General features: G+C 41.3%; 1 protein-coding gene across 1 annotated transcript in view; it reads left to right on the forward strand.

Annotated features, from left to right (window-relative positions):
- Positions 1-25143, forward strand: part of PLXNC1 (plexin C1) — a 68330-nt gene that overhangs the window by 32753 nt on the left and 10434 nt on the right. The window contains exons 12-23 of the mRNA XM_075708708.1: positions 857-944; positions 1850-2056; positions 2169-2360; positions 5836-5935; positions 6969-7070; positions 7461-7564; positions 11467-11508; positions 12003-12127; positions 12712-12910; positions 14306-14452; positions 21941-22118; positions 23306-23409. Of these exons, the coding sequence (XP_075564823.1) occupies positions 857-944; positions 1850-2056; positions 2169-2360; positions 5836-5935; positions 6969-7070; positions 7461-7564; positions 11467-11508; positions 12003-12127; positions 12712-12910; positions 14306-14452; positions 21941-22118; positions 23306-23409 (1588 nt within the window). The remainder of the gene's footprint in view (positions 1-856; positions 945-1849; positions 2057-2168; positions 2361-5835; positions 5936-6968; positions 7071-7460; positions 7565-11466; positions 11509-12002; positions 12128-12711; positions 12911-14305; positions 14453-21940; positions 22119-23305; positions 23410-25143) is intronic.

A 25143-nucleotide genomic window follows, 5' to 3' on the forward strand; every position in this document is an offset into this window, starting at 1 on the left:
GGACCAGCTTCTCTAAAGCCAAAAGAGTCCTTTTCAAGCCTCTGCTGTGTTCTGTGCGAGACTCACAGCGCCGGTGGAAGACTTACAGGGTGGTTTTAAGATATTCTCAGGCACAGCTTTCCACCTGTCCCTCTGCCTGCAGTTTTTACCCACTTTCATGTTCTTAATCTGATATCTTGGCGTCAAGCACTGGCAAGCGTGGATTTGAGGGAATAAGTTGGGCTGGCAGCTGCAGCAGCTGAGCAACTAGGACACATGCCCTCATCTCGAAGGTGAGGGGCAGCTCAGGCAGCTGGAAATTAATAATACCTTAAACCATTCCAACTGTGTTCAGCAGAGATTGTGAGCCAGAGCCCTCAGACACAAGCACCATTGTGTGTGCTGAGACAGATGGTCTGAACACTGCTGAAAATGTTTCCTGTGAGGTGCCTGGCACCATCGGTTTGTCCTGAAGAAAGGAAGAATTAAGCACAGGTGGGGCTGTTCTGGGGCAGTGAAATACCATGTCTTCAAGACAGAATAATAAATTGCGGTCTAGTTCTTTGGCTGCATGAATAGAAAACAAGGTGGAGAGTCTCTGAAAAGGAGTATGCATGTGTATGCTATCAAGTCATTTGGTTTTGCGGTAGCAAAAGCATTTACCATTGCATTATGAGGAAAGAATGGAAGTACACTGCATAGCTCAAATTATCTTGTCCTGCAGTTTGACTTTATTATATTGGCTGCTACCAAAACAAAATGCACGAGTAGTTTGTTCATGGCTGAAGCCTTAATGCAGGACTTATCTGGGGGAAAAAAGGTAATATTAACCTCCCTCCCCACCCCCCACCCCCCACCCCTTTTTTTTTTTTTACAGTGGTGGTCGCAGAATTACTACGATTGGTAGAAATTTTAATGTGGTGGACAGTGTGATTATTTCAGATGACCAGAGATCAAACTTCACCGTAAGTCTTAATCTCCTTTACAATATCAAATGGAGGTCTCTTAAGGGATTAGGTTTTATTCCTAAGGTTTCAGGAGAATCTCAGTATTTTTCAAACACTTGCAAGCACACATCAGTCACCCTACTGAAAGAAATACAACCACTTGTAGGATTACAGTTGCACACATTCTCAGTACAGGATTATGGATACACATAAGCTACTCTCCTGCATAATTCCGTGAGCCTTTTTTCTATAGTCTAGAGACTTGCTCCAAATTCATCCTTTTTGAGCCTCCGCAGCCTCCATATATGGGTCAGTTGGAGGAGGGGGTGGTGTACTTCTCTCTGGCTTGGTGTTGAGAACCCACATGGTGCCACTGCCTCAGCAAGGGGCAGGAGACTGGAGCTGATTTTGGGACGAAACCCTTCCCCCGAGGCTGTGAGTAGGTGGGCACCCTGTTGCCTCCTGGGCTTGCAGCACAGAAACCAGAAAACAGCAGCAGCACCCCGTGGCATAATCAATGGGTGACTGCAGCAACTCCCCTCTAAGCTGGGGAGAGCCAATGCCCAGGGGTGCTGGAGAGCTTGTCCTGTTCTTCTCTTGTCACCTGCTTTGAGAGGAAGGAAGGAGAAATCACTGTCACTATTCCTGTCTCACTGCAGGAAATAGCTACATTAGCAGTCTGCAATCTGCCTTAAAGCAGCATGCAGAGTGTGTGATAAATATGCTTAAAGGTAGGCACAAGCTCAACACCTAAAACTTTCCCAGGTGCTCTGCATGCAGCCCTGATCGCAGAGACGAGGTTTGGCAGATATCTCTGTGTGTCAGGAAGACATTAAAATGATTTTGAGTGCTTCTGTTTGTAATTGTACCCACTGTTGAGTGCTTAATGACTGACTGTTATAGCTTTGCTATTGCATTTCTAGGTCTCTAGGCGTCCTGGAAATGAATCTGAATATCATTACTTAACGCCAAGCCTGAGCCATGCAACAGAGGGTAGAGTTGTTGATATGATATTAAAAGTGGAAACTACCTTTATACCATGTGTCAAATTACACTATCACCCTGACCCAGTGTTCATTAACTACCAGCTGCACACTGAGCTGGATCCTGATCTGGAATTAAAAATATATGTAAGTTTGAAAGTAATAAACTCTAATTCCTTATTTAAAATAGTATTTGGGGATCATTTTACTTCTTACTGTATTTAGTGACTGTTTATGATCTTCAATTTTTTCCCTCTAGAAAGAAAATGACAAGTTGAATATTTCTAAAACTGAGGTAGAGGTTTATCTGTCATATATGAATGGTTCACAGACGGAAAAGATATGGTTCAGCGTCCAAAATATTACCAAAAAACCAGACCGTAGCACCATACTGTGCAAATTCAAAAGGGAAGGAACAGACAAGATTGACTTTTCCACAGTGAAAGTTTTTGTAAGTAGTTTTGATGCAATTTAACAATGTTTGGATGTTTATGCAAATGTAGTAAAATGTAGCATTAATACTCTGTTCATGAATGCTTTTTATAGAGGGAGGAACTGGATGCATGTTTTGTTCTCCTGGTACTTGGTAGTCTGGTTATCTTCCTCACATCTAAGCATGCCTGCCTAGCTTAGGTACCACTAACAGTTCTGAGTTCATTTACTGTCCGGTTACTGCTGTAGTGTCAGAGGCAGGCTTTGCAGTCCAAGATGAGCTCACTGCTGCTGAGCTCCAGGAGAGCAGTAGTTTGTCAGACCTCGGGCTGCAGCACGGACATCACCGATAAAGCATCACTGGCTCCAGGAGAGCCCCTCATCTTAGATCTGTAAGCAGTGTGGCCATGAGGAAAAGGATTGTGTCCTCCCATTCACTTTTTCCCACTAAAGTAGATAAGGATCTTGAACAGTGCATAGTAATCACCACTAAGACAGAAGAGAAGGCATTTCCGGATGAAAAAGGGGGTAAAATTCAGCGTGCACTGGGGAGGCCAAAATGCTATGAACGTATGGCACAAAGCCAGCCCCAAATATAAGAGCATTAGCATGGATGTCAAAGCTAAATGGCAGCTTAAGATATTTGCTCCATGAATAAGATGAAGGTATGAATTTTTTAAAAAGCAACCATCACCATTTATGAGGGAGAAAAATGATGCCAGACTCTATTGCAGTGTATGGTGGTATAAAACTGAAATAACTCTATTGACTTCAAGGCATATGGCTCATAGTAAAGATTAAGAAAGCTATTCTCAATTTCATATCACTGTTAACCGATCCCCCATCTGTGGATCCTGCCGTCTGAGCCAGTTATGGCATGGAAAAGCCTTTCTGAGATTGGTGTTGCATTTAAATATTAACATTGCCTTGCAATATCATGTGCTCATCCTGCAAGCTTCAGAGGAGTGACTGTCATAGAAAGGTCACCACTTCGCTAAGGCAAATCAAGTGCAATAGTTATAATGTAACATTTCACTTCTGGTACCTTAAAAATTATTTTTTCCAACATCAATAAAAATGAAAAAATAGGAAATCATCACGTGTTTTTTCAATCTTATAAGTAAGTCATCATAGAAGAAGTAGGGCCACTCTGGAGAAAGGATAAGCTGGGTATAAAAGATAGGTATGGCCCGAGAATAAACGTATGTCTTGCTTTAGTTTTCAGGAGGAAAGAGGATATCAAGTGTGGGGTCAAAGACAGGAGGATCAGTCTGAATGGAAATGTCAAAGAAGAAAATGCCATTCTTGTGACAGAAGCAAGATTCAGATAAATCAAGGGGCTCAAGACAGCTGAACAGGATCATTCCCATCACAGCACTAAGAACTGGCACATGATATTGTAGGCTGAGTAGGAAAGATTTTAAATAAAACTGTAGAGTCAGGAGAGGTACTGTATGACTGGAGAGGAGCAAATGTAAACCCACTATTTAAAAGGAAAAAAAAAAAACCCTAGGTAAAATAGAGGCTTGCTGATTTAATCCTAGCTCTGTGTAAAGCTTTATAATGTATTTTGAATGAGGGACTCATGAAAGACCTGGAGGTAAATGGAAAATGGGATAATTGTCAACTTCTTTTTAATAAAAGCAGATTATGCTAGATAACTTTATTTGGTAAGATGAGTGATTTCCTCAACAGCAAAAAAGCAGTAGATCACATATACCTGGAAGTCATTCAGTAAACAACATGGTGATTATGAAGACGCTAGGGATTAGAAAAACTGGATGCTATGTACAGGGAGCTGACTCCGGGCAATGTTGATTTTTATACAGATGTTATTTAATATCACTAGTGACTTGAGCACAAAAATAAGGCAAGCACTAATAACATTTGCTGATGATATAAAGCTCATAGGCATTACCAGTCTAGAGGAGGCTTTATAATATCATGTAGGAAGAATGAAATGAATTTAGGAATAGGAATCAAATGAATTCAGGTGTCCCTTATTCAGTCCGTGATTCATAAGCAAGATAAATAAAAGATAAGGAAAGAAATGGGGCCACTGAGTAGGAAGGTTATGGTGAAGATTAAAGATAATCTAAGTATGAATGGAAAATTAAACGAATGCTTTGCCTCAGTTTTCAATAAGCAGGGATGAGTAACAGGAATTTCTGCTTTAGGAATGCTTTGGTTGGACATGACAAGTGGAGAAAGTCAGGTGTATTAGTCACGGGATGATTAATGTATTTAGCCACCAATGCGTTTCAGCCTTAGAAAAGGCAAATGGGATCCTAGGAAGGCTTAGACTGAAAGTACTTTGTATAGCAACTGTGAAAACACATGAACAACTGAGGGAAAAAAATATATGTGATGGAGGAAATTGGTCTGCTTTGTCTGCTGTTCTTTGTAGCCCCAGAAATATGAAGGCTGTGTCCTTCTAGCCCTGTGGGGTTTCTTTGCTTGCTTATGCCCATGTAGCTGCGATGTGACTTACCCAGCTCGCAGTGTCCAGCTGCCCTGGCTGCTCCCCTCCTGTGACAAGCCAGTGATTGAAATCACCAGATCTCTGCCTTCCTTGCTGTAACCCAAAATAATTTCAACCCAACCCTCCTTTTCAATTATCTCAGGCTCATTTCTATCCCTGGCAGTTGGTGGTATTCTTTTTCTGTGTCAAAGTGTATTTTTACTTCTAGTCTGTTTATAGTCTTAGCTACCCTTTATTTACGTGCTTTCACAGTCCTCTTTGAGATCCTCCTTTGTGAAATTTCTTCTCCCATAATTATCAGTGGTGAATGCCTCAGTTTGGCATCTGGCAGACCTCAGCACCTCCATGTATTCCTAAGAATTAATGCCTGTCCTGCCTTTGACAAGCCCAGTAGCTGTTGGGGAATGTTGTACATGTATCGTATGTTGTATTTGTTCTTAAGTGGACCTTCAGGAGCGCCCTACATCCTACATAAAGAGGTTGAAACTTCTGCAGAGAAATAGGAAGGCGGCTGTGGGCCAGGCGTCTATCAAAAATTTTACTTCCCTCATTATTAGCCTGAGTCTTATCTTTTCTGCTCAGCAGAGTAATACTGTAAATGCAAAGGAATATTTTTAACTGTCAACACGTGCCTTCCTCACTTCAAAATGCCAGAACGTTTAGCAGTGATTCTGAAGTGCGTGAGCCACTTGGCCAGCTGGAGGCCAGATCTTGCCATTCATTTGAGGGCTCTAGTTTGCAGCAAAAGCAATGGCAAAATTTGGTGCTGCATGAGTACCTCCAAATTTTTCTCTTGTTCTGTTATCCTGCTTAAACATCAAATACAGCAACAGTTAAGTTTGTGTTGGTTCACATATGTTTTCCTGAATTGCTGCTGTCTTCCCAGTAATCTGCAGAACCAGGGTCCTTCATATGCCTCAAATACATATTGGGTTTTTTTATACATTAAGTGTCATTTTACGTACTGATGTAATACCTGTCTTCTATTGACGCAGCCATTATTTCTCTTCAGGTCAAATTAGGAAATTTTGAGCAAGAAGTCAAACCAACATCATCACACATATATTTATATGTTCTTATTTTGCTACCTATTGTAGTGGGCGTCATTATAGGTAAGTAGAATAATGCGTTTTCGGTTTTTGTTTTGCTGAAGGGTATAATGATGACGCATAAACACATACACGCATACATGTTTGGGAACGTCACAAACAGTCTGGTGGTTTTCCCCTGTTCCCAGTAAGAGTGGACAAAGTTAACTCTGGTCTGGTGGTGCAGTCCATCTTGCCAGACTACGGCATGTTACAAGACAGTAGTTGTGGCTGTTCTGCTGGGTTTACTCACCACTATTTAGTGAGGCAAGCCACAGGACTGGCATCCTTCTGTCACAACTTGGGCCTTTCCAGCTGCCAGAGCTGGGCTCCCCTCCCGTCCCTGGGGCAGACGTTCCCTAACAAACTGCTTATCCTCAGGCAGTGTTTGTGGCGTTTCTGCCCAGTCTCATTTGGATCATTCATGAACTTATAGGTCGTTACTGAAGTGAGGGGGGTAAACAGTTATCCCCTCCTCTTTTTGTCACTCCTTTTTTCTGAGTGTTTTGACCTGGTTATATATTTGATAAATGTCCATTTATTGTAATAAGTTTAGGGGTTTGTTCTTTTGTTTGGTTGGGTTTCTTTTTAAAAAGTGCATTACCTTTACAGGAACTATATTGTGTGCCTTACTCTCTCAAAATAAGCTTTAGAGAAGTTAACAGTTTGGAAGTGGATTTGCTGTTCAAAGCAACTGTTTTTCCTGTTTAATCAGGGCTACTTTAAGTAGGTGGCTACTAGTAGATGTGCTTGTTAGATTCTGTGTGTCACTGTGCCGGTTGCACGTAGCAGGGTGTGCTGTACTTTCAAATACAGTTGGATTAACAGTTCTAAGACCTTGTTAAAAGGAACGGGTTTTATTAAACATTGGGGTTTAGATCCAGATAACTGGGGCTTATGGTACTAGCACACTGACAACAGTAGAAACAGTAATCCTCCTGGAGAGTGCAAGTGTATATTAATCCCTCTGTTCCTTAAAATAATATTAAAATGTCTTGTGTAGGGGTTGTCTGTTCTGCAATTTCTGTACTCAGAATCTTTTTTTCTTCCTTTTTAGTGGCATTCATAGTTACTAGATACAAATCCAAAGAGTTAACTCGTAAACAGAGTCAGCAACTTGAACTGCTGGAATATGAGATTCGGAAGGAAATACGTGAGGGTAGGTCTAAAGAGCTTTATAGAGCTTAAGTACAGCATAATTTCTGAACTGAAACTGTCAAGAAGCTCACGTTATGTAAACATTTCAATTTTATAGCTGTTAGAATATTTTTGTGTTGCATCAGAGTTCCTCTTTAATGTTGGCGTGCACTGCAGTAGCAGATAGCACTGAGCTAATAGGATTGCATGTAGTATTTCCTTTAACAAAAGTGGGGAAAAAAAATGGATTGGTACTTTCCCGCTCATAAGAGCTTTGGCTTGAAAAACAACCCCTCTTCACTGAGAACTGTTTTTTAAGGAACACCTATTGGGGCAAAGTTACAATTGTGAAAATGATTTTGTGTCAACTAAACTAACTCTCTGGGTGTGGGGGGGGGGGGTGCTTTTTCAGGATTTGCTGAACTGCAGATGGATGAATTAGACGTGGTGGATAGTTTTGGAACCGTTCCCTTCCTTGACTACAAACACTTTGCTCTTAGAACTTTCTTTCCAGAGGTAAATATTTACAAGTCTTTCAGTTGTCAGCCCTGCCTAATAATGAAAAAGCTAGGAAGGTTAGGATCAAATAGCTAAAGTAAATACTACACACTAATTGTGCATTGTTTTCACAAGAAACTTTTCTTAAATCAAGAATTACCAAAGAACACTTAAGGCTGTACATCTCTATATTTAACCACACCTAAATGCTGTAGATAAAGCACCGTTGTTGAATTTTCAAGGGTTGTGTGTGCATCCATTTCTATTTTTGCCCAGCCTCACTAAGCTGCTTGCCTTTCAGGCCATCCTAACAAAGCTATAATTTATCCATTTCTTTGTTTGTTCTCATGCTTTCACTTTCCATGCTATAGCTAATTAAAGTAGCAGTCAGGCTAGCTAACATGCTAGCTAACAACATGACACTTCCTAATTAGACTTGTGGGATGAAGAAATGGCTCTAAGGTCATGCTGACTTTCTACTCCAAGCTGCTGACAGAAATGGTAAGACCTTGATTTAAAGGAGTGCAGGTCAAATGCTTAAAAATGTCATAAGTACTTAAGTGCTGTCCAGTTTGGAGGTGGATATTTTCATTGTTCTTTGGAGCAGTTTGTGCCACTGCATCAGAGGACCGAAGAGGTTTTCTCTTGAATGTTTTACTTCTCTTGCTATTTTTTTGCCTATGTGGCACATTACGAAGCTGATAAGTGCATTTGCCACAGCTTTCAAAATTATGGCATGATGTTAACTAGTGCTTACCGGCATTTACTAATTGGCAGAAGCTGTGATCTCAAGCTGTGATCTCAGCTGGTGATATTTTGCTGTGGTAACTGACACCAATGAGTAGAAATCTTAGGTTATTGCTGTGGTGGTGTAAGGTATAGCTGGTATGTATGCAAATGACCTACTAGTCTTCATGTGTTACTCATCACTGGTGCAGCCCAGTCCTGCAGTCTTATCTGCACACTGCTTCACTTTATTGCCATATGCGATCCCACTAAATGCTCATTGTGATTAAGTTAAACACATGTGATAGTGCAGAATCAGGGCCTTTTTGTGTACAACACCAAATACCAGATACTAAGGCAGACTAATATTTAACAATTACATATGCATAATCTTTGTACGCTTTGAGTCCGGTTCTCACACCAAAGGAAACTGGGAATATCTCTTCTGGTACTGCTGTGATGCCCCCAGTCTAATTTGTATGGGGTCACTAGGAGGTTTGAAGAAAGTGGATGAAGGAAACCTTTCTTTCTGCATCTCTTTCCTTTCAGTTTATTTTGTTGCCAGGCATATTAGCATTAAAATAGTGGTTTTATTTTTAGGAGTGTATCTTTTCCTTGTGATAGTCCCCTGTCAAAACAGTAACAATCTGTAGAAGCTATCTGGGTGGAAATGCTTTGCTTTATGCAAATGAAATGGAAAGAAAAAAAGGCATGAAGTCTGCCACTCTTTTGCATTATGTGAGGTCAGAAAGGGAAGGGCTCCTCTTTTTCCTTAGTGAGTCTCATGCCACTGCACATCCTGGAAATGATTCCAATTAGATTTTGTCTCAGTTTGAAATACTGATACCACAAAGGTAAACTTGCCACTATTAGCTCTCTCCAGACATGCAGTGTCAGGCAAGTTATTTAACGTATTGTGTACCAAGTTTTCCTGCTAAGTGCTTATGGTTTACATTGCAGGAGTGTCCAAACATGCCTTGTGCTGTATGAATGTGGTAGGAGAGCAGTGCTCTACTAAACAAATATTATAGATTAACAGAAAAGGCTGTGGTAGGTTGAAACTGAGTGTCAGAAGGGTTGACAGAAGGGTCAAAGTGACAAACCACCACTTCCCTCACTAACATCATGTGTTTGAATGATGTCCATATTGTACGCTTTCTGCCTTCCAGTGTGTTTGATGGGTTTTGTCTCATCTGTCTAAGCTGTTTAAACATGGACAGCAAAGCTGTTCACTGAGCATCTTCTGTAGTCAGTGCAGAGACTGGCAGCTCAAGAAAGTGATTCATCCCACTTGCCCGAGACATCTGTCTCAGGATGGGATGAGTTGCTTGAAGAGGGAGTCAGATACCTAAAATTAAGAGTGATGGACCCATCTTCATTTTGAGCTTCTCACTTCTTGCTGCTTCATTTTTCTATATTTAATCTGGCTTGATAGCTTTTGTTTTGTGCTTAATGCTTGTAGGTGTTAAATGGATATTACATCTATTCTTAAAATATTCCTTATGTTCAGCCTGATTTTTGCTCTACTTGTTAAATTTGGATTATTATTTCTGTTTTCCCTCAATTTCCCACATTTTTTAGTTTAATGCTACCACACTTGTTTCCTGTTCACAAGCATTTTTAACCTTTAACATGGTTCTGGTTGTTTCACTCTGTGTGTGTGTGTTTTATTGGTAGGTGGTGTTAGGGGTGTTGAAGAAGTTCTGCAAAAATGGGAATAGCCGCTGGAGGAAGAGGAAGAAGAGTATGGTAGGGGAGATGAGAACAGGAGGCATGAGGAAAGGGAGGGATGAAAAATCAGATATGTAAATGAAAAATTAGATGTGAGCTGGCAATGTGTGCTTGCAGCCCAGAAAGCCGGTTGTACCCTGGGCTGCACACAGAGAAGTCTGGCCAGCAGGTCGAGGGAGATGATTCTCCCCCTCTACTCTGCTCTCATGAGACCCCACCTGGAGCTCTGCTTTCAGCTCTGGGGTCCCCAGCACAAGAAAGACGTGGACCTGTTAGAGTGGGTCCAGCGGAGGCCCACAAAAACGAGCAGAGAGCTGGGACACGTCTCCTATGAAGACAGCCTAAGCGAGTTGGGGTTGTTCAGCCTGGAAAAGTGAAGGCTCAGGAGAGGCCTTATTGCAGCCTTTCAACATAAAAGAGGCTTATAAGAAAGACGGAGGGAGACTTTTTACCAGGGGCTGTAGTGACAGTACAACGGGCAATGGCTTTAAACTGCAAGAGGGTAGATTTAGGTTGGATATAAGGAAGAAATTCTTTACGGTGAGGGTGGTGAGCCACTGGAACAGGTTGCCCAGAGAAGTTGTGGATGCCCCATCCCTGGAAGTGTTCAAGGTCAGGCTGGACAGGGCTTTGAGGGAAGATGTCCCTGCCCATGGCAGGGGGTTGCACTAGATGATCTCTGAAGGTCCCTTCCAATCCAAACCATTCTGTGATTCTATGATTGTCTAAGGAAACTAGGGGCTGCCAGTATCATAGATAAAGCAGATGACAGTAAATGTTACTAGTGTGAATTTGTTGCTCAAGGACGCTGCTTTGGGAACAAGCAGCTGTGTTGGGACCTTACAGGCTGTAAGAGTCAGACGAGAGGCATTGACAAGGTATTTGAGAACTGGGGACTTCCCTTTGTTGTGAGAGCTTTTGCTAGGACTGGATGTGTGGTGGCACCTGTGCCTCTCTGGAGACTGACAGCATGGACCTCCTGGAGAGTTCATTAGTGAACATTCATGAAGTGCCTTGAAATGAATGGAGGCAGATGAACTCAAGTGTCACTCTTACAGAAACCCCGTGTACCAAAGGCTATCATTGCCGTCCAAGAAGGATGCAGCTTGCAGCACCCCTTGCACACCAGCACATTTGCAGATGAGGGTGATAAACAGCCCTTCCTGCAGAGTGGTAGTTGACTGCTGTGCTAGCGCGGCTGAGTAGCACTGAGTAACACACACAGTAACGCTGAACTCAATACCAGGTCATCTTTAAGAGTTCACTCTTCGGTGAACCTTGGCAGCACCTTTGCAGAAGTTACCATGGAGCGTTTTTATATTGTAGCCTCATTAGAAGCCAGCATTTCCATTGTTTTATTTGAAGTTGTATGCCATCAGGAACATGCTTGGCGTGTTTAACGTACACGTTAGAAACTTTTGGTATACATAAGAATGATAAATATCACCTGTCTTATATTTTAGTCAGGAGGCTTTGCATCCATCTTCAGTGAAGACATGCCGCAGGTAAGTTGATGTAGTGTGATATGCCTTAATTAATAAGTATTTTTTCAAGAGTGATTGTATCCCTTATCTCAGTGTTGTCCTAGAACACATCAGATTGCATTTTCAATATGTTCCCTTTCCCCCATGTGGAGGATTACATGGATTTATATATAAAAAGAATTTGCTATGTAAGATGCTGTTGCCTAATGTATATTCTGACCTATTTAAATAAAATAAACAGAATCTAGTCATGGGAAATGACAGGCAAACTTAACTATTGGCATTACTTTGTGTATATGACAGAAAATGTATGCTCTGCATGTGTGCAGTCTGTATTGTACACAAACATAAATGCATCTTTGGTAAAATCCTGAGACCCATGAAATAAATGCAAAATTTCCACTGATTTGAATGAGGCCAGGATCTTATCCCATATGTTGCTTACCATTTTTCTGAGCATTAAGAATCCATCATAGCCAAACTACAGTTTGCTTATTTTTGTTTAACTATTCCAGAGCAGAGACCAAACGAGCCAGGATGAAAGCTTCAACATGTTGCATGCTTTAATTTGTAACAAGAACTTTCTTGTTACTCTCATTCACACCCTTGAAAAGCAGAAAAATTTCTCTGTGAAAGACAGGTATAGTATGATTATGTTTATCATCTTCAAGACAAAGAATTAGCAGGAAAAATCTCATGGATTGTAGCACACAAATGTAATTTCTACTTCTTGCAAAACAAGCTTGCATTACTCCAGAGCATTTTTCCATCTTCTCCATCTGCACACACTGAGGAAGAAAAAACATTGCCATTAAAACAAGCCATTAAAGAGAAATCAGAATGTTTGTACGTGTAAACAAAGAGGCAAAGGAGCAGGAAAACTCACTTAAAAACTGTAAACACTTCCTGCAGTTAGATCAACAGTTCTACAGTTTAGAAATGTTCTGTCACTGAAGCAGGTGTTGTTCTGCAGAATTAAATTGAGAGACACAAATTCTGTGTTTAAAACATAATCACAAGAGCAGATGGACTTGCATTTTTTATATTTTTGTAGAGATCAGTGGACAGTTTCTGTGCCTGAGGAGGGAAAACTTAGGATATGAACTGCACTGAGGTGTGTTTCATTTATTAAAGATGACTGGGAAGAGAAATTCGAAATATTATAGCATTCTTTTTTTTTCTTTTCTTTTCTTTTTTCTTTTCTTTTTTTTTTTTTTTTAACAGGTGCTTGTTTGCATCCTTCTTGACTATTGCACTACAGACTAAGCTAGTTTATCTAACACATATTTTGGAAGTGTTGACAAAGGACTTGATGGAGCAATCAAGCAATGTACAGCCTAAGCTCCTGCTCAGACGAACTGAATCTGTGGTAGAAAAATTGCTGACAAACTGGATGTCTGTCTGCCTTTCTGGATTTCTCCGGGTATGTGTACATCTTTTCACTATGTAAGATAGGCAAAGAATTTTTTAACTGATTTCTTCCATAGGAATTGTTAGAGGAATCAATTTAAAGCATTCAATCTAACATTTAACGTTATTAAAGTGTGTTCTTCTAGTTTAGGTGACTTAACTAGCTACCATCAATGGGATGAAGGAAAAGAGTGTGTCTGTAAACAATGATCATGGAATTTATTTGGCTGAGATTTGGGTAATTTTGCAATTCTAGCATATCCTTTTCTCATGTCAGACATTGTTTCGTCTCCATGAGATGTATTGTGATCATACTAAAAGACTGACACACTTGGTAAAATGCAGCTGTACCTTTCTATGCAAGTTGTTGGAAAGCCGCCACGTAATGGAGATTTAAGGAATACCGTCTTTTGGAAAACTAAACTTCTTTCCAAACTTTTTAACCTCCAAACAGCACTGCAGATTTCAAGAACTAAATGACTTCAAGTGGAAACAAAATAAGCATTTTCTTTCATTTTACTGTTTGTTTATTTTAGCCCATTTGGTAGCACTTCATTCTTGGTTTCAGCGCTTGGTTATGCTTCCTGTTTCTCTTACCAGTGTGATGGTATCACACGGTTGGTATCACCCATATCAGTCCTTGCATTAATACAGCAGCAGAGTTTGAGGCTCAGCAGCTCACACCGGTTTCCTGAAACCCCAGGAGAGAGCCAAGGAACTGTCAGAGATCTGTTCTCGATACACCAGTCATCTTCACAGAGCTGTGCTAGTGAGATGCCTTAGCCAGGCTGCAGGAATGGTGTCAAGTGGAAACAAAAATCCATCCTTCCTTTCTCAGGTGCTTGCCTGAAGCCTGGGGTTCAGGCAGAGAGGGAAGCCCCAGTTTCATTCCCTCTTTCGCTGATACACCAGTGTATGTCCCGCCAACTTGCTCCCAAGGCTTTTTTCTTAGGGACAACAAGGGGAGACGCCAATTCAAAAGGAAACTAGTTGTTAGCTTGTTTTCTCACAAGACTGAAAAAGAAAGAAATAGCTGAAGTATGAATGTGAACACATGCACGTCTCACCCCCCACCCACTCTTCGGTGGAACTAGGAAGCATCTGCCAAGTGGAGTAGGAGCAGCTTGTCTGCAGTGTGCTTGTGCACAGCAAGGGGCTGTGAGCGATCTTGCCGCACACTCCAGCTGTCCCTAGCTATTTGCATGCGACTTTCACACCAAAAAGCAAAGGATGGAGGTTAAACAAATAACTAGATAAATCCGCTGAGAGGGATTTTCTTTTCTAATTGCGAGATAACAAGCTAGTTAAAAGGAAGTAACTTGTTACACTTGATTTTTTTCCTAGTTATTCATGCCCATTTAATGATTACAAAAATAAACACGTTCCTTGTGTTTGCTTCACGTCCTAGGAGACAATTGGTGAACCTTTCTATTTGCTAGTGACAACTCTCAATCAGAGGATAAACAAAGGACCTGTTGACGCGATAACGTGCAAAGCCCTGTACACACTTAACGAAGACTGGCTGCTGTGGCAAGTGTCTGAATTCAAAACAGTGGTACGTTTGCCAATTTGTGTTTCCTCCAAGCACCAACAACTACAATGTTTTCTCTTTTTTCTAGGAAGCTAAATTACGGCTCTTAGACACTAAGGTGATGGTTAAGTGCCCAGATAATAAAATTGTTATTGCTGACAAAGTTTCAAAATGCAATAGATTTTAACTAGCTGGTGTTTCACCAATATACATTTCACAAATAGCACTCACTCCTCGCTTCACAGCATGCCTTAATTGCCAAAGGTTAGGTTTAACGAAGTCTCAGGGTATTAAAACTCCTTCTTATTTTGAAGTGTACTACAAAAATATAAACATATGCTTAGAATTTAAACTAAATTACACTTTTTCAATGAATGGAAGAATGGAATGCAGAGGTTTTATTTTTCTATTGTGTTTACTTGTGGCTAATCTTCAGGCAGCAATAATTTGCTGTGGGTTTCCATGTTATTAGCTCCAAATTAGCTCCAAATTAGCAAGGTTACAGTGTGGTGGATTTTAATGAGTTGCTTGGTTAAAAACAAGGTATCTGGGAAGCCTAGCTAAGTTTCTGAACTTTACCATAGATTTCTTGCCTTTCTCAAAGCAACTGCAAAGTGCTTCCTATTTTAGTTACACCCAGAATTCTTTGAAAGCTGGAATTCCCTTACTGATTGTCATTCTGACACTGAGGGGAGAAGGGACATCAAGGATTATTGCACTTTGGAGAATGTAAAAATTGTGACTTTTTGAGTAGGAGGTCTGAAAAAGGTTTTCAGAATAACCAGAGCACTTTTTTCCCCCAGAATTTCCAAGTGATTTTGTGTCTGAGAATTTAAAAACCTGCATTTCCAGTCATTTCCGTAGCTTCCTTGCTCCTTAACTCCTGGCTTCCTGTTGGAGTTACCAGACATACGTAGGAGTATGAGGAGTGTGCCTTCAGAGCTTGGGAGCAGAAACTTCCAGGGCAGCAACTGCCATGGCGGGGACACTGCAAGCGCTGGTGGCTTTGGAGGACAATTCAGTCCTTTTCAGAGCCCATATCCTGAGCCTCAGGTAGGGCTGGAGCTTCCAGGTCTGCCCATCTTCTGTTTTTGCAGGAAGAACCTGGAGGTCCTAAGATGCCACACACTGGAGTAGACTACATGACCCTGGAAATTTTGGCTGGTCAGCAATCGGTTGGACTTAGCTCACTGGGTCATGTAGGAAGCTCACTGAAATGACAACCTTTCCGTAAAATATTTCTGAATTGTCATTTTCTGCTGAAAGCTCTTGGACTGACAAATTTATCGTCAAATCTTGTTATAGCTATTTACAAAGCTGTTGTTGGAAGCTTCATTTGAGGGTACTTCAAGCTAAGTTACCACAGCGTGCATTTAGAAAGGAAGTTTGTGACTAAAAATTAAACGCATAATACTGTATCTTTGGTTTCTTTGTTTGTGTGCTGCATTCTGGCATGCATTTGGGATCCAGGGTAAGTTGTGTAAGTTTAAATATATTGCTACATGTAGCCATAGGATACAAAACCCAGTAGTTACACAGAGCAACAATTTTCAAGCAAGCTTAATACGCCTGTTACTAGTAGACTGTGCAGGAACATCTGGTCCTGTGGAATTGATTGACTTTTCTTATTTATAGCACAAATTCAAATTGAGAGCACCTTGGGGAGATTGCTGACTCCGAAACTGCTGAACACTGCCTTAAATAATTTTCCTAGTGTTACTTCTATGCATGCAGTTGCTGATAGGGTCTTGTGGGCAGCCTGCAGTGAAGAGGAAAGAGGGGAAGTGGTCTGAAGGACTCGGTATCAGTGGGGAAGGCTGACTGCAGATGGATGAGGAAGTGAGACAGCAAATAGCCTTTCTCAAATGTTGTTTGCTGCCTTTGTATTCCTGCTTTTAAATAGGAGCTAATGATACTGTTGTAGGGTTAATTAAGTCAGCTTTCCCCACGAAGGTCCAGCAGTTTATTGGACTTAGTTGAGAAGTGGCTGAATGTTCCCTTTAAAACCATCAGAAAAGGAGAGAGGTTCCTGCAATAAAATTCCCGCAGAGACGGAGCCCAAGGACTCTAGTTCTGGCTGGACAGGGAAAGAGTTTTGTTTGTTGTTTTGTCTAAGATTTATGCTGGAAACTAAAACTGTGCTGTGAAAGAGATTTAGGTGGAACAGTGAGGCTTTCTGGGCTGGGGAAGCAGGCCAGCTGTGCATGTTTTCTCTTCAAGAATATAATTTAACAAGATGCTAAAGTGGAAGGAGTCAGCTTTTCTTCTCCCACTAACACTGCTTCACGTGCACTGCAATGACATGCAGGACTTGTGAGCGTACAAACAGGGAACCAAGTATTTTCTCCTTTCTTTGGAAGAAAATTTCTGCCTAAAGGATTGCAGGTTTTGTTTTCTAAATGGAATAAATTCTGAGCTGAGTTTTCAAATGCATTTGCACATTTGCTCACTGCAGTTACATTCTGAGTCTTGCAGTATTTTGTTGGTATTTTATTTTGCCCCTTTCCACAGCCCCACAACAGCAGTACATTAAAACCTACCAGTCCAGAGCAACATATAAAAACACAGCCAAAAAGAGGGTGATAGAAAGATCCTGAAGCACATCTGCAGACACTCAGTGTCCAGATTTTTAAGCTATGTAGGCACTTGAAGATGCAGGGATGCATCTGGTAGGGAGTTCAACTCTCAAATCAGTGGCAGGGCACAAACAAGGGTGTAGGCACTCGGCATGCAAATCTCTCCTTGCAGGATTGGGACTTCAGTTCCAAACCAATAAAAGCAGGATGCAGACAGGCTCCTAAAAATCAGGGGGAGCTCCACAGGTCTTCTCCTAAACATAATACCACTATGCATATAAACTCTTGGGGCAGAAGAAGGAAGAAGCGCTGGGCATAGAGAAAGAAGGAAGGACGGGAGAGATTTTCTAAAACTCAGGCCATTTGTAAGAGGAAAAAAAGAGAACTAAGAAACATGTTGGTTTTGAATTGTGTAGGAGCTGTCCCTTGGCTGGGCCCCATGCCTTTAAAAGGCCATGGACCTTGGGACCAGCCAACCCCTTACTGTTAACCCTCTCTGCTGGAAAGGGTCAGATATTGAACAGAGATGGGCTGCTGAAGTAAATACTCAAGCAGAAGAGTTGAAAGAAAGATGCTTCTAAAAGCACTGGTCTAGTATGAGCTGAGGATCTGTGTGGTTTCACACTGTGCTTATATTTGAGTACTGAGAAATAAAACTGCCCTGAAAGAGACTTGGATGTGTCATGGAGCCTTTTCGCAGGCTGAGGAAGCAAACCTGCTTTCTCACAGGCAGGCAAGCAGCTGCACCCCTCGGTGGATAATTTGCTCAATGACTGATGAAGAAGCATGCTGCACAGCTGAGTGTTAGCATTTCACTGGAGTGTTTCGTTTTAAATAGAAAAGCTACACAATGCCAGCCTGGCATGGGAGAAGTTCTCAGTGGAATCTCTCCTGTGGAAAACCAGGGGAGACTTCTTCATGTGGTAGACTTGGTGCTCCGGCATTCTTTTGAATAGTTGCTGCTTATTTTAAAAAGAGGGATTTGGGCTGTTGAATTCTCTGCTGAAATGAGTTTGTATTTTCAGATGGGAAGAAATGATCTAATTCACCTGTTCAGCCAACAGCCTTTCATTGAAAGTGAAGCAAAGCCACATGGTGGAAGGTTGTTTAAAGTGTTCAACGGCTTTACGAGTTAAAAGAAGGGTGTTAAAAGAAGTGGGAGGGCTGTAAGCGAGTAAAGCAGAGACAGGGAACCCAGTTTCCTAATAAGACGCCATGTTTGTAGTATTATTAGGCATACTTTGTGAGACATAAGGAAGCTATTAAAAGCATGTGACATATGGGGATTTTTGTCAGCAGAAAAGGACACAACAGCCCTCGCTAGGAAGCGAGCAGTGCAGATGTTGGCTACAGGAGAGTCTTCTGAATTAGATACAGATTGAGTACCGTACTGTAGCATTGAGAGTACAGTCCTTGCTTTGCATAGTGCCCATCTAGCCTAAATTTAACTCCTGTAACATTTTCTATGCTAATTTGTTAGCTGTTCTATAACCTCTTCATGGGTAACTGTTCTGGCTGCTACAGAAGGATCATACAATCAATCTGATTTTTCCTGTTTATTGTATTTCATAGTCTGGGAAACAGGGGAGTAGGTTTAAGGCAATTTGATTGTGCTGTACGTCATGGTGTTGTGTCCTTTACATAAATTCTCTGACTTCTACCAGTCAAAAGTTTTTCTTGTTTTTTTCAGTCTGTCTGATAAATGGAAAAGTGCTTTGTTGAGATGCATAGCTGAATAGAGAACAGGGTAATGAATAAGAGCCCTTGAACATCCCAGATGATTTTTCTTTATTTCTAAGAAAATATGGTATTATCACATTTCTTTTTAAACCACAGCTCATTTATTATCTGCTACAGTTATTAATAGCTTTACTAAATAATTCATTGTGTGAAATTAATTTTCAAGAAAACTACAGATCTGAAAAACCATCTGTAAACATTGTCTTCAAATGTCATTATTTCTTTCACTGCATGAGTGAAAAAAGAAGTTTTCAAAATTTGTTCCTGTCTTTTAGCTAGGTTCCAAACTAGTTCCTATATAAGTAGTTGCAGATGCTTGCCTTGTTCTCCTTAAGTAGCCTTTAACAATTCTTGCAACCTGTGTTAAGCCTTTGCTGAAAAGCACTGTGGCTTTGTGTTGCTAATCACTAATTTCTGGTGCATGAAGTCTCAACTCTAGATATTACTATGTTGAACCACATGTCCTGTAATTTCCTCCTGAATCTTTTCCTAAGTTAACTTGTATTTTTGTTTCCTTTGCAAAGTGAGAGGGCTTAGAAAAGGGCCTGATGATGTTTCCTCGCGACTACCATGTGTCCTCCTGTGATTTCTCTTAAATGTTTTCTGACCTTCAGAGCTGATCATAAAAAGGCTTTCATAATTTTACAGTCACTTCTGATTCTTTTTCCAGTTCTACACTTTGTGTCTAAATGCGGTGATTGTGACTGTCAGCTTCTGATTAATGGTTTCTAAAGCCAGGGATTGTGCTGTCAGACAGGTTGAATCTGATTTATGAAAACTTCAGCTACAGAGGGAAGACTTAATAATAGTTGGCTTTCCTAGCTCCCCATCAATTGCTTCATCACTTAAGATTAACTTCTGAAGGAAATCATATCAGCAAAGCTGTCTGGCTCTCTTGGTTCAGAGATTTTCATGCGTTTAAATATTTCTTCCCATCTGACCACTTCTTTGAGTCATAAAGTGTTGTTATTATCCTCGCATTGTGGATACTTGTGATTAAAGAGTCCGTAAATGCTTGTATTCCACCTACATAAAGGACGACTACTCTCTTTTTACAGTCCTGTCATCCTGCAATGAGTTGAACGGGGATAGCAGGACTCTTGCATGCTAATAACTGAAGATGCTGCACATTTTTGTGCAATTTGAGTGAGAGCATGAGCTGAAAAGAAAATACAGCAGAGAAAAAGTGACAGTCTGAAAGGGAAAGGAAATGAAGGAGAAGGAACATGAATATTGCAGTATAGGAATAACATTAGGAGGAAAGGATCAACTAAAGGAAGGAATGCTTCCAAGGATGTAAAGACAAATCAACATCAGTTAAAGTGTGAGTAGTTACTCCAGAAAGATCAGCTGGAGACTAGAAGAGACAAAGACTTTGATTAAACTTTGATTAAACTTAGTTTTTCACAGACAAAATACAGTTAGTCCCTGGCCACATTTTTACCCTACAAGACCATGACCTGAGGGCAGTCAAAGTCAAGGACAGGACTGCTGTCTGTTCAGTTGGTCCGTGAGCATAACCAAGCATGACCCCTTCATTCCTGTGCCAATATATTTTTTACCAATTTTCTGCATGAAATCCCAACCTGAGGCATGGCATCCAGTCTGCTTCTCCTTCTGCAGGCACTGTTCCTGCGTCTCCTTCTCTTCTGTTCTGTCTGCCCTCTCCATGGACTCATTTTCCTCACAATTAAACATCTTGGTGTCCCTATTAAGCTATTCTCAGTTACTTCAGTTACATCCTAGTCTTTGTTAAATCCTGATCTTCATAGTTTTGCGACCCTGTTTTTAAGATTCCTTTTGCTTCTCTAGAAACAGTAAAGTTACTTTCTGTCTCATTGGACTACTTTTTTTTTACCACCAGTGTGTCGTAATTTCCACTATTCCTAGGTAATAAAGCAGAAAATAGCATTCTACAAATATTAATAACTACCCATTTTTCTGAGAAGAGAGAAGAGTTATCCCTGCAGCAACCTGGCCAGGAGTTCTTTCCTTCACATGACAGCAGTTGCTTCCTCTTTTAACGATCACTCCTTTACTGAGCCACGCCTGCAGTGCTCACGTTTCAGTCAAAAGATATGTATTATACCAGAATGTCCAACAGCCAGAATGGTTTGAGTACGTAGATTTCCCTATGCCACTTGCAGTCCAGTGCTGGCACCAAAAACCTTGTTTTAATTCTGTCCTGAGACACCTGCAGGAGAATGTCTGTATCCATGTAGCTGAACAGTGATGTCTCTGCAAGGAGCAGGTTGCGGCACTGGAAATGAGTGCTAGCATCACTGGGCTTTAGCAATCCTGTGCTCATCCCTTTTCCCTGCCTTTTGGACGCAGTTGATCTGCCTGACCTGACCAGAAATACAACCTGACTAGAAACACTCCCTGGAGATGGTCACCCAGTCTCGTTGGCACCTCCCTCTGGCCCGTACTCACCTTGTGTGCAGCCCAGCAGATGAGCTGTGTCCCAGCTAAGAGTAGCTGCGAGCTAAAGGGCAGGGGTGTCATAACTGGACAGGTTGTGTGGGTGTTTGGCCTGGAGTGATAACTAACAGAATCCATCACACTTTTCTGTGCAGATCTGGACCGCTTTGTGTTCTGTCTGCTGCACCATGCTTTCCCTTCCCGCTGCTTTGGCAGTAGCCCTGTCTCTGCTGCCTCTAGAGACACGGCTGTATGCAGATAGACCTTGGCGTCTCCAGGGGAGGTGTATTTTTTTGTATGATACAAGGTACTCAGCATGATCTGCTGGTGTAAGTATGCATTTTAACACTGCTTCCTCTCCACTCGAAATCAATCATGCTTACCATGACGACTTACTTAGCAACCTTATCAGATCTCTAGTAGCTTACAGTTTTGCTTTGAAGGCATTCACTTTAAATAAAAGAGCTGCTGCTTTTAGAACATGTATTGTAATTTTTCCTGGTCTCTTGTCTTTTTTTGGTAATTCACTGAAATAGATTTGCACAAAAGCAGAATACAAAATACAGTTTTCAAAATATATAGCAATATATCTTCGATTCTTCAGACGTGAGGAATTCTAAATGCTTCATTGTGTAATTCCTTCAAATAATCTTTATTCGAAATAGCCTTAATAATAAATATGCTGAAAATCTCTCAGGTTTGCTGTCAGGAGTTTGTAGGTTTCCCATGCCAGGTGTTCCCTGTAAGTCAGAATAACATGCGTTTCTTTCCCCAGACAGTGAACATTATCTTTGAAAAAATCCCAGAAAATGAGAGTGAAGATGCCTGTCAAACTATCCAAGTTAATGTTCTGGACTGCGACACCATAGGCCAAGCCAAGGAGAAGAGCCTTCAGGCTTTCCTTAATAAGAATGGCTTTCTCTATGGTCTTCAGCTGGATGAAATTGGTCTTGGTAAGAGAGTATCACTGTGTTGTATTTTCATGAAGTTCGCTGGTCTGTCTGTGGAGTTTTCTTTTTAGGAATTCCTACCTTTGGCTTTGATTTTTTTTTTTTGTAGCGTTTATGCAGAACATAGCTTTTGTAAGGAATTTCTGGGGAAATACTAGATCATTTATGCTACCAGTTAGAACATTGGAACTACATCTGCTTCGCTTCTGCAAGGACTTCAGCATGCAGTTAACAAACACGTTATTTTTTGAACACACATAATTCATGTGTTCCTTTTCTGGGTTAACTAAGGTGGCACGTCCACCTAAGTACAGCTAGTTGATAAGTTTTGTCAGTGGGTAAGATGACATATCATGATTACCAAGTACTTTAGTCCCTACCTACTATCCCTCCTACCACCCTTCCTTCCAACACGCCTACATTTTCCCTGATCCCACAAATACAGTTTATTTACAGATGAGGCTTATATAATAGTTCGCATGTGACTCACAAAGATACATACAGTATCTACAGATGTAAATAAAGCCATTCCAGCAGATGAGTCGAGCCATCTTTTCTTGTCGGGTTTTCAAGAGCTCAAGGTCACATAAAAACCTGTAGTTGCCACCATACCACTTCCAATAGGAAATCTAACAAACTCTGCGTTGTTGGCATTTGTCACCTCCCAGACTTGCTCCCGAAGATGTTGATATTTCCTCACCTTCTCAGACACTATGTCAGCAAGCGATGATAATTTACTTTCATATCTGATGTTTATATCCACCACCAGTGCATGACTACCCTTCACAAATACTATGTCAGTCTTGTACAGCTCATTTTAGTGGTCTCTTAGAAGTGTCTTGTGAAACCAGTCTTGTAGTCCCAATGTGGCCATAACACCAGGGCACGCTTGTGCAACAGAATAGCTAGATTAGGTGAAAGCACCTCCAAAAATTCTGCATTGACCAACACAAAGTGAAGCACCAATAGCCTGCAGTAATGGAAACCACCCAGGCTGTCACTCCAGAAAAGGAATCTGTAGTGTGGGAGTGCAAAACCACTCTCATGTGACCTAGCACAAGGACAGAGAGAAACAGCTCAGTTGGGAGCCAGTGGTCCAAAAATAATTAGGTGTTCTTTTTCTTTACAAACATCTGTACAGTGAGAATGCCATTGGGATGTAATTGTTTTCTGTTGCTATCGTACTGCAGAACTTGTGTCTGAAGAGCAGCAAAGAGAGTTGTTAGACATTGATGGTTCCTCAGAGGTGATGGAGGATGGGATAAGGAAGCTAAATACCATCGGTCATTACGAGGTAAGCAAGGAAGCCATACCAATGAATGGAGAAGCAGTTTCTCCCCAACTCCCAAATGCTGCCTGCACCAGAATTACCTTGATTGATCAAAATCTTGAAGAGATAACTGGGCATCGTCAACAGAAGGAAAGAAATGTGACAGACAACTTTCTTGCCAATGAGTCATGTTTTCTGTTACTTTTCAGAGGGTTGCTTGGTTTAAGCATACCGGGTAAACTGCTGCTTCTGTTGCTATGAACATTGCCTTGAGTCTTTTCTAGTCTCTGCTGCTGAGTTTTTGTTGCACCATGAGCAATTGTTTACCTCTTCCCACCTCATATGTTGATTATCTGAACAGGCGGTAGTGATGCTCGTGAAAGCTCGTTGAGAGTCAGAATAAAAAGGACTGATGAGTTTGCTCGCTCTTCTCTTGAGACCTCCTGTGTCAACCTCCTCCCCTTTTTCTCTCTGTTTCTGCTTCCATCTACTGTCGCCACTTGTGCCATAAGTTTTACCCTCCACTTCCAATTGCACCTGTAAACCAGTTGTTTTCAATGCTGCAATAATCTGTCCATCATTGCAACAACACACAAGGCTGCAAGTGGTGGCAGACCCTTTCTGGGTGTAGCACATAGGAAAAGCATAGCAAGCAGTATTGCCTGTCTAAGGAGTTTCCACTGACCCTAGCCAAAATAGAGGGTGAGAGGCTGGGGTAAAATGTGCAACAGGTGATTGACCTCAGGTGATACAGTAGCTCACATTTTGATGCTTACAGATTGATTTTGGAAATGAGGTTAGTATGCTGAGTGCTTGTAGAGAGCTTTCTTCATGTCTCATTGTTAAATCTGAAAGTCTGGCTCTTAACATGATAATGAATTTTTATTTATTTAGAAGTTTTGCTTGTGAATGTAGGTCTGTGCCATGCAATGCAGAATGGTGCTGAGAAACCTGAGCCAGCCCTGAACACGTTGCTGTCTGCATGAGCAAATACAGTGCCATCCACAGAGAGGAACAAGGACTCCAACAGGACTATTGGTAGCTTGGGCACAGCACAAGGCTGCAGCAAGGTCATTTGGAGTCACTTTACGTATTTCTGGAGGCGTTTGTTGCTCTCCTTACCTCCTGGGCAGACAGCAGTGAACCTAGATGTCCTGAGTCACCATCCAGTGTCTTAAATACAGCTTTTCCTGTGCCTCTCTTGAATGTTGTCTATAGGTGGGACTTCCTCCACTCCTCCTGTAAAGATTTTGTACAAATTAGGACATTGTAGTGTTACTGTCAGAGTCTATGCAGCAAAGGTCAACGTAGATTTGAATCTGATTAGATATTCGAACTTCTGTCTAATATGATAGTACCCATTCTCTTTACTACAGGCAGCTATTGCAAGTGCTTCCTGATTTTACCTGGCAGCTTTTTTCACTTCCTGAGCTCATGGCATGCTATACCTCATGGCAAATGAGTCTGCTCCAGTTGGTCACTGTCATCCCTGGGTATCTTTGTCCCAGCCCTTGTTTTCGTCTGAGGTTTCTGCAGGCAAATGCAAGTTAGGTTGGACATTCAGTTGTTTTTGCAAAGCTGTAACTACACTAATAGCTTAGCAGCTGCCTTATGGAAATTGTGCTGGGTATTTCTGTTAGATATTTTAGTTCACTTTTTCTGACACTGACAAAATAATGTACACTTTAGGCAGAAGCTTAGTGGCATTTTAGGCAGCGGCTTAATGGCAAGCACATCTAGTTTATTTTCTTGTATGCA

Source organism: Pelecanus crispus, chromosome 1 (assembly GCF_030463565.1).
Source record: "Pelecanus crispus isolate bPelCri1 chromosome 1, bPelCri1.pri, whole genome shotgun sequence".
Classification (NCBI taxonomy): Eukaryota; Metazoa; Chordata; class Aves; order Pelecaniformes; family Pelecanidae; genus Pelecanus; species Pelecanus crispus.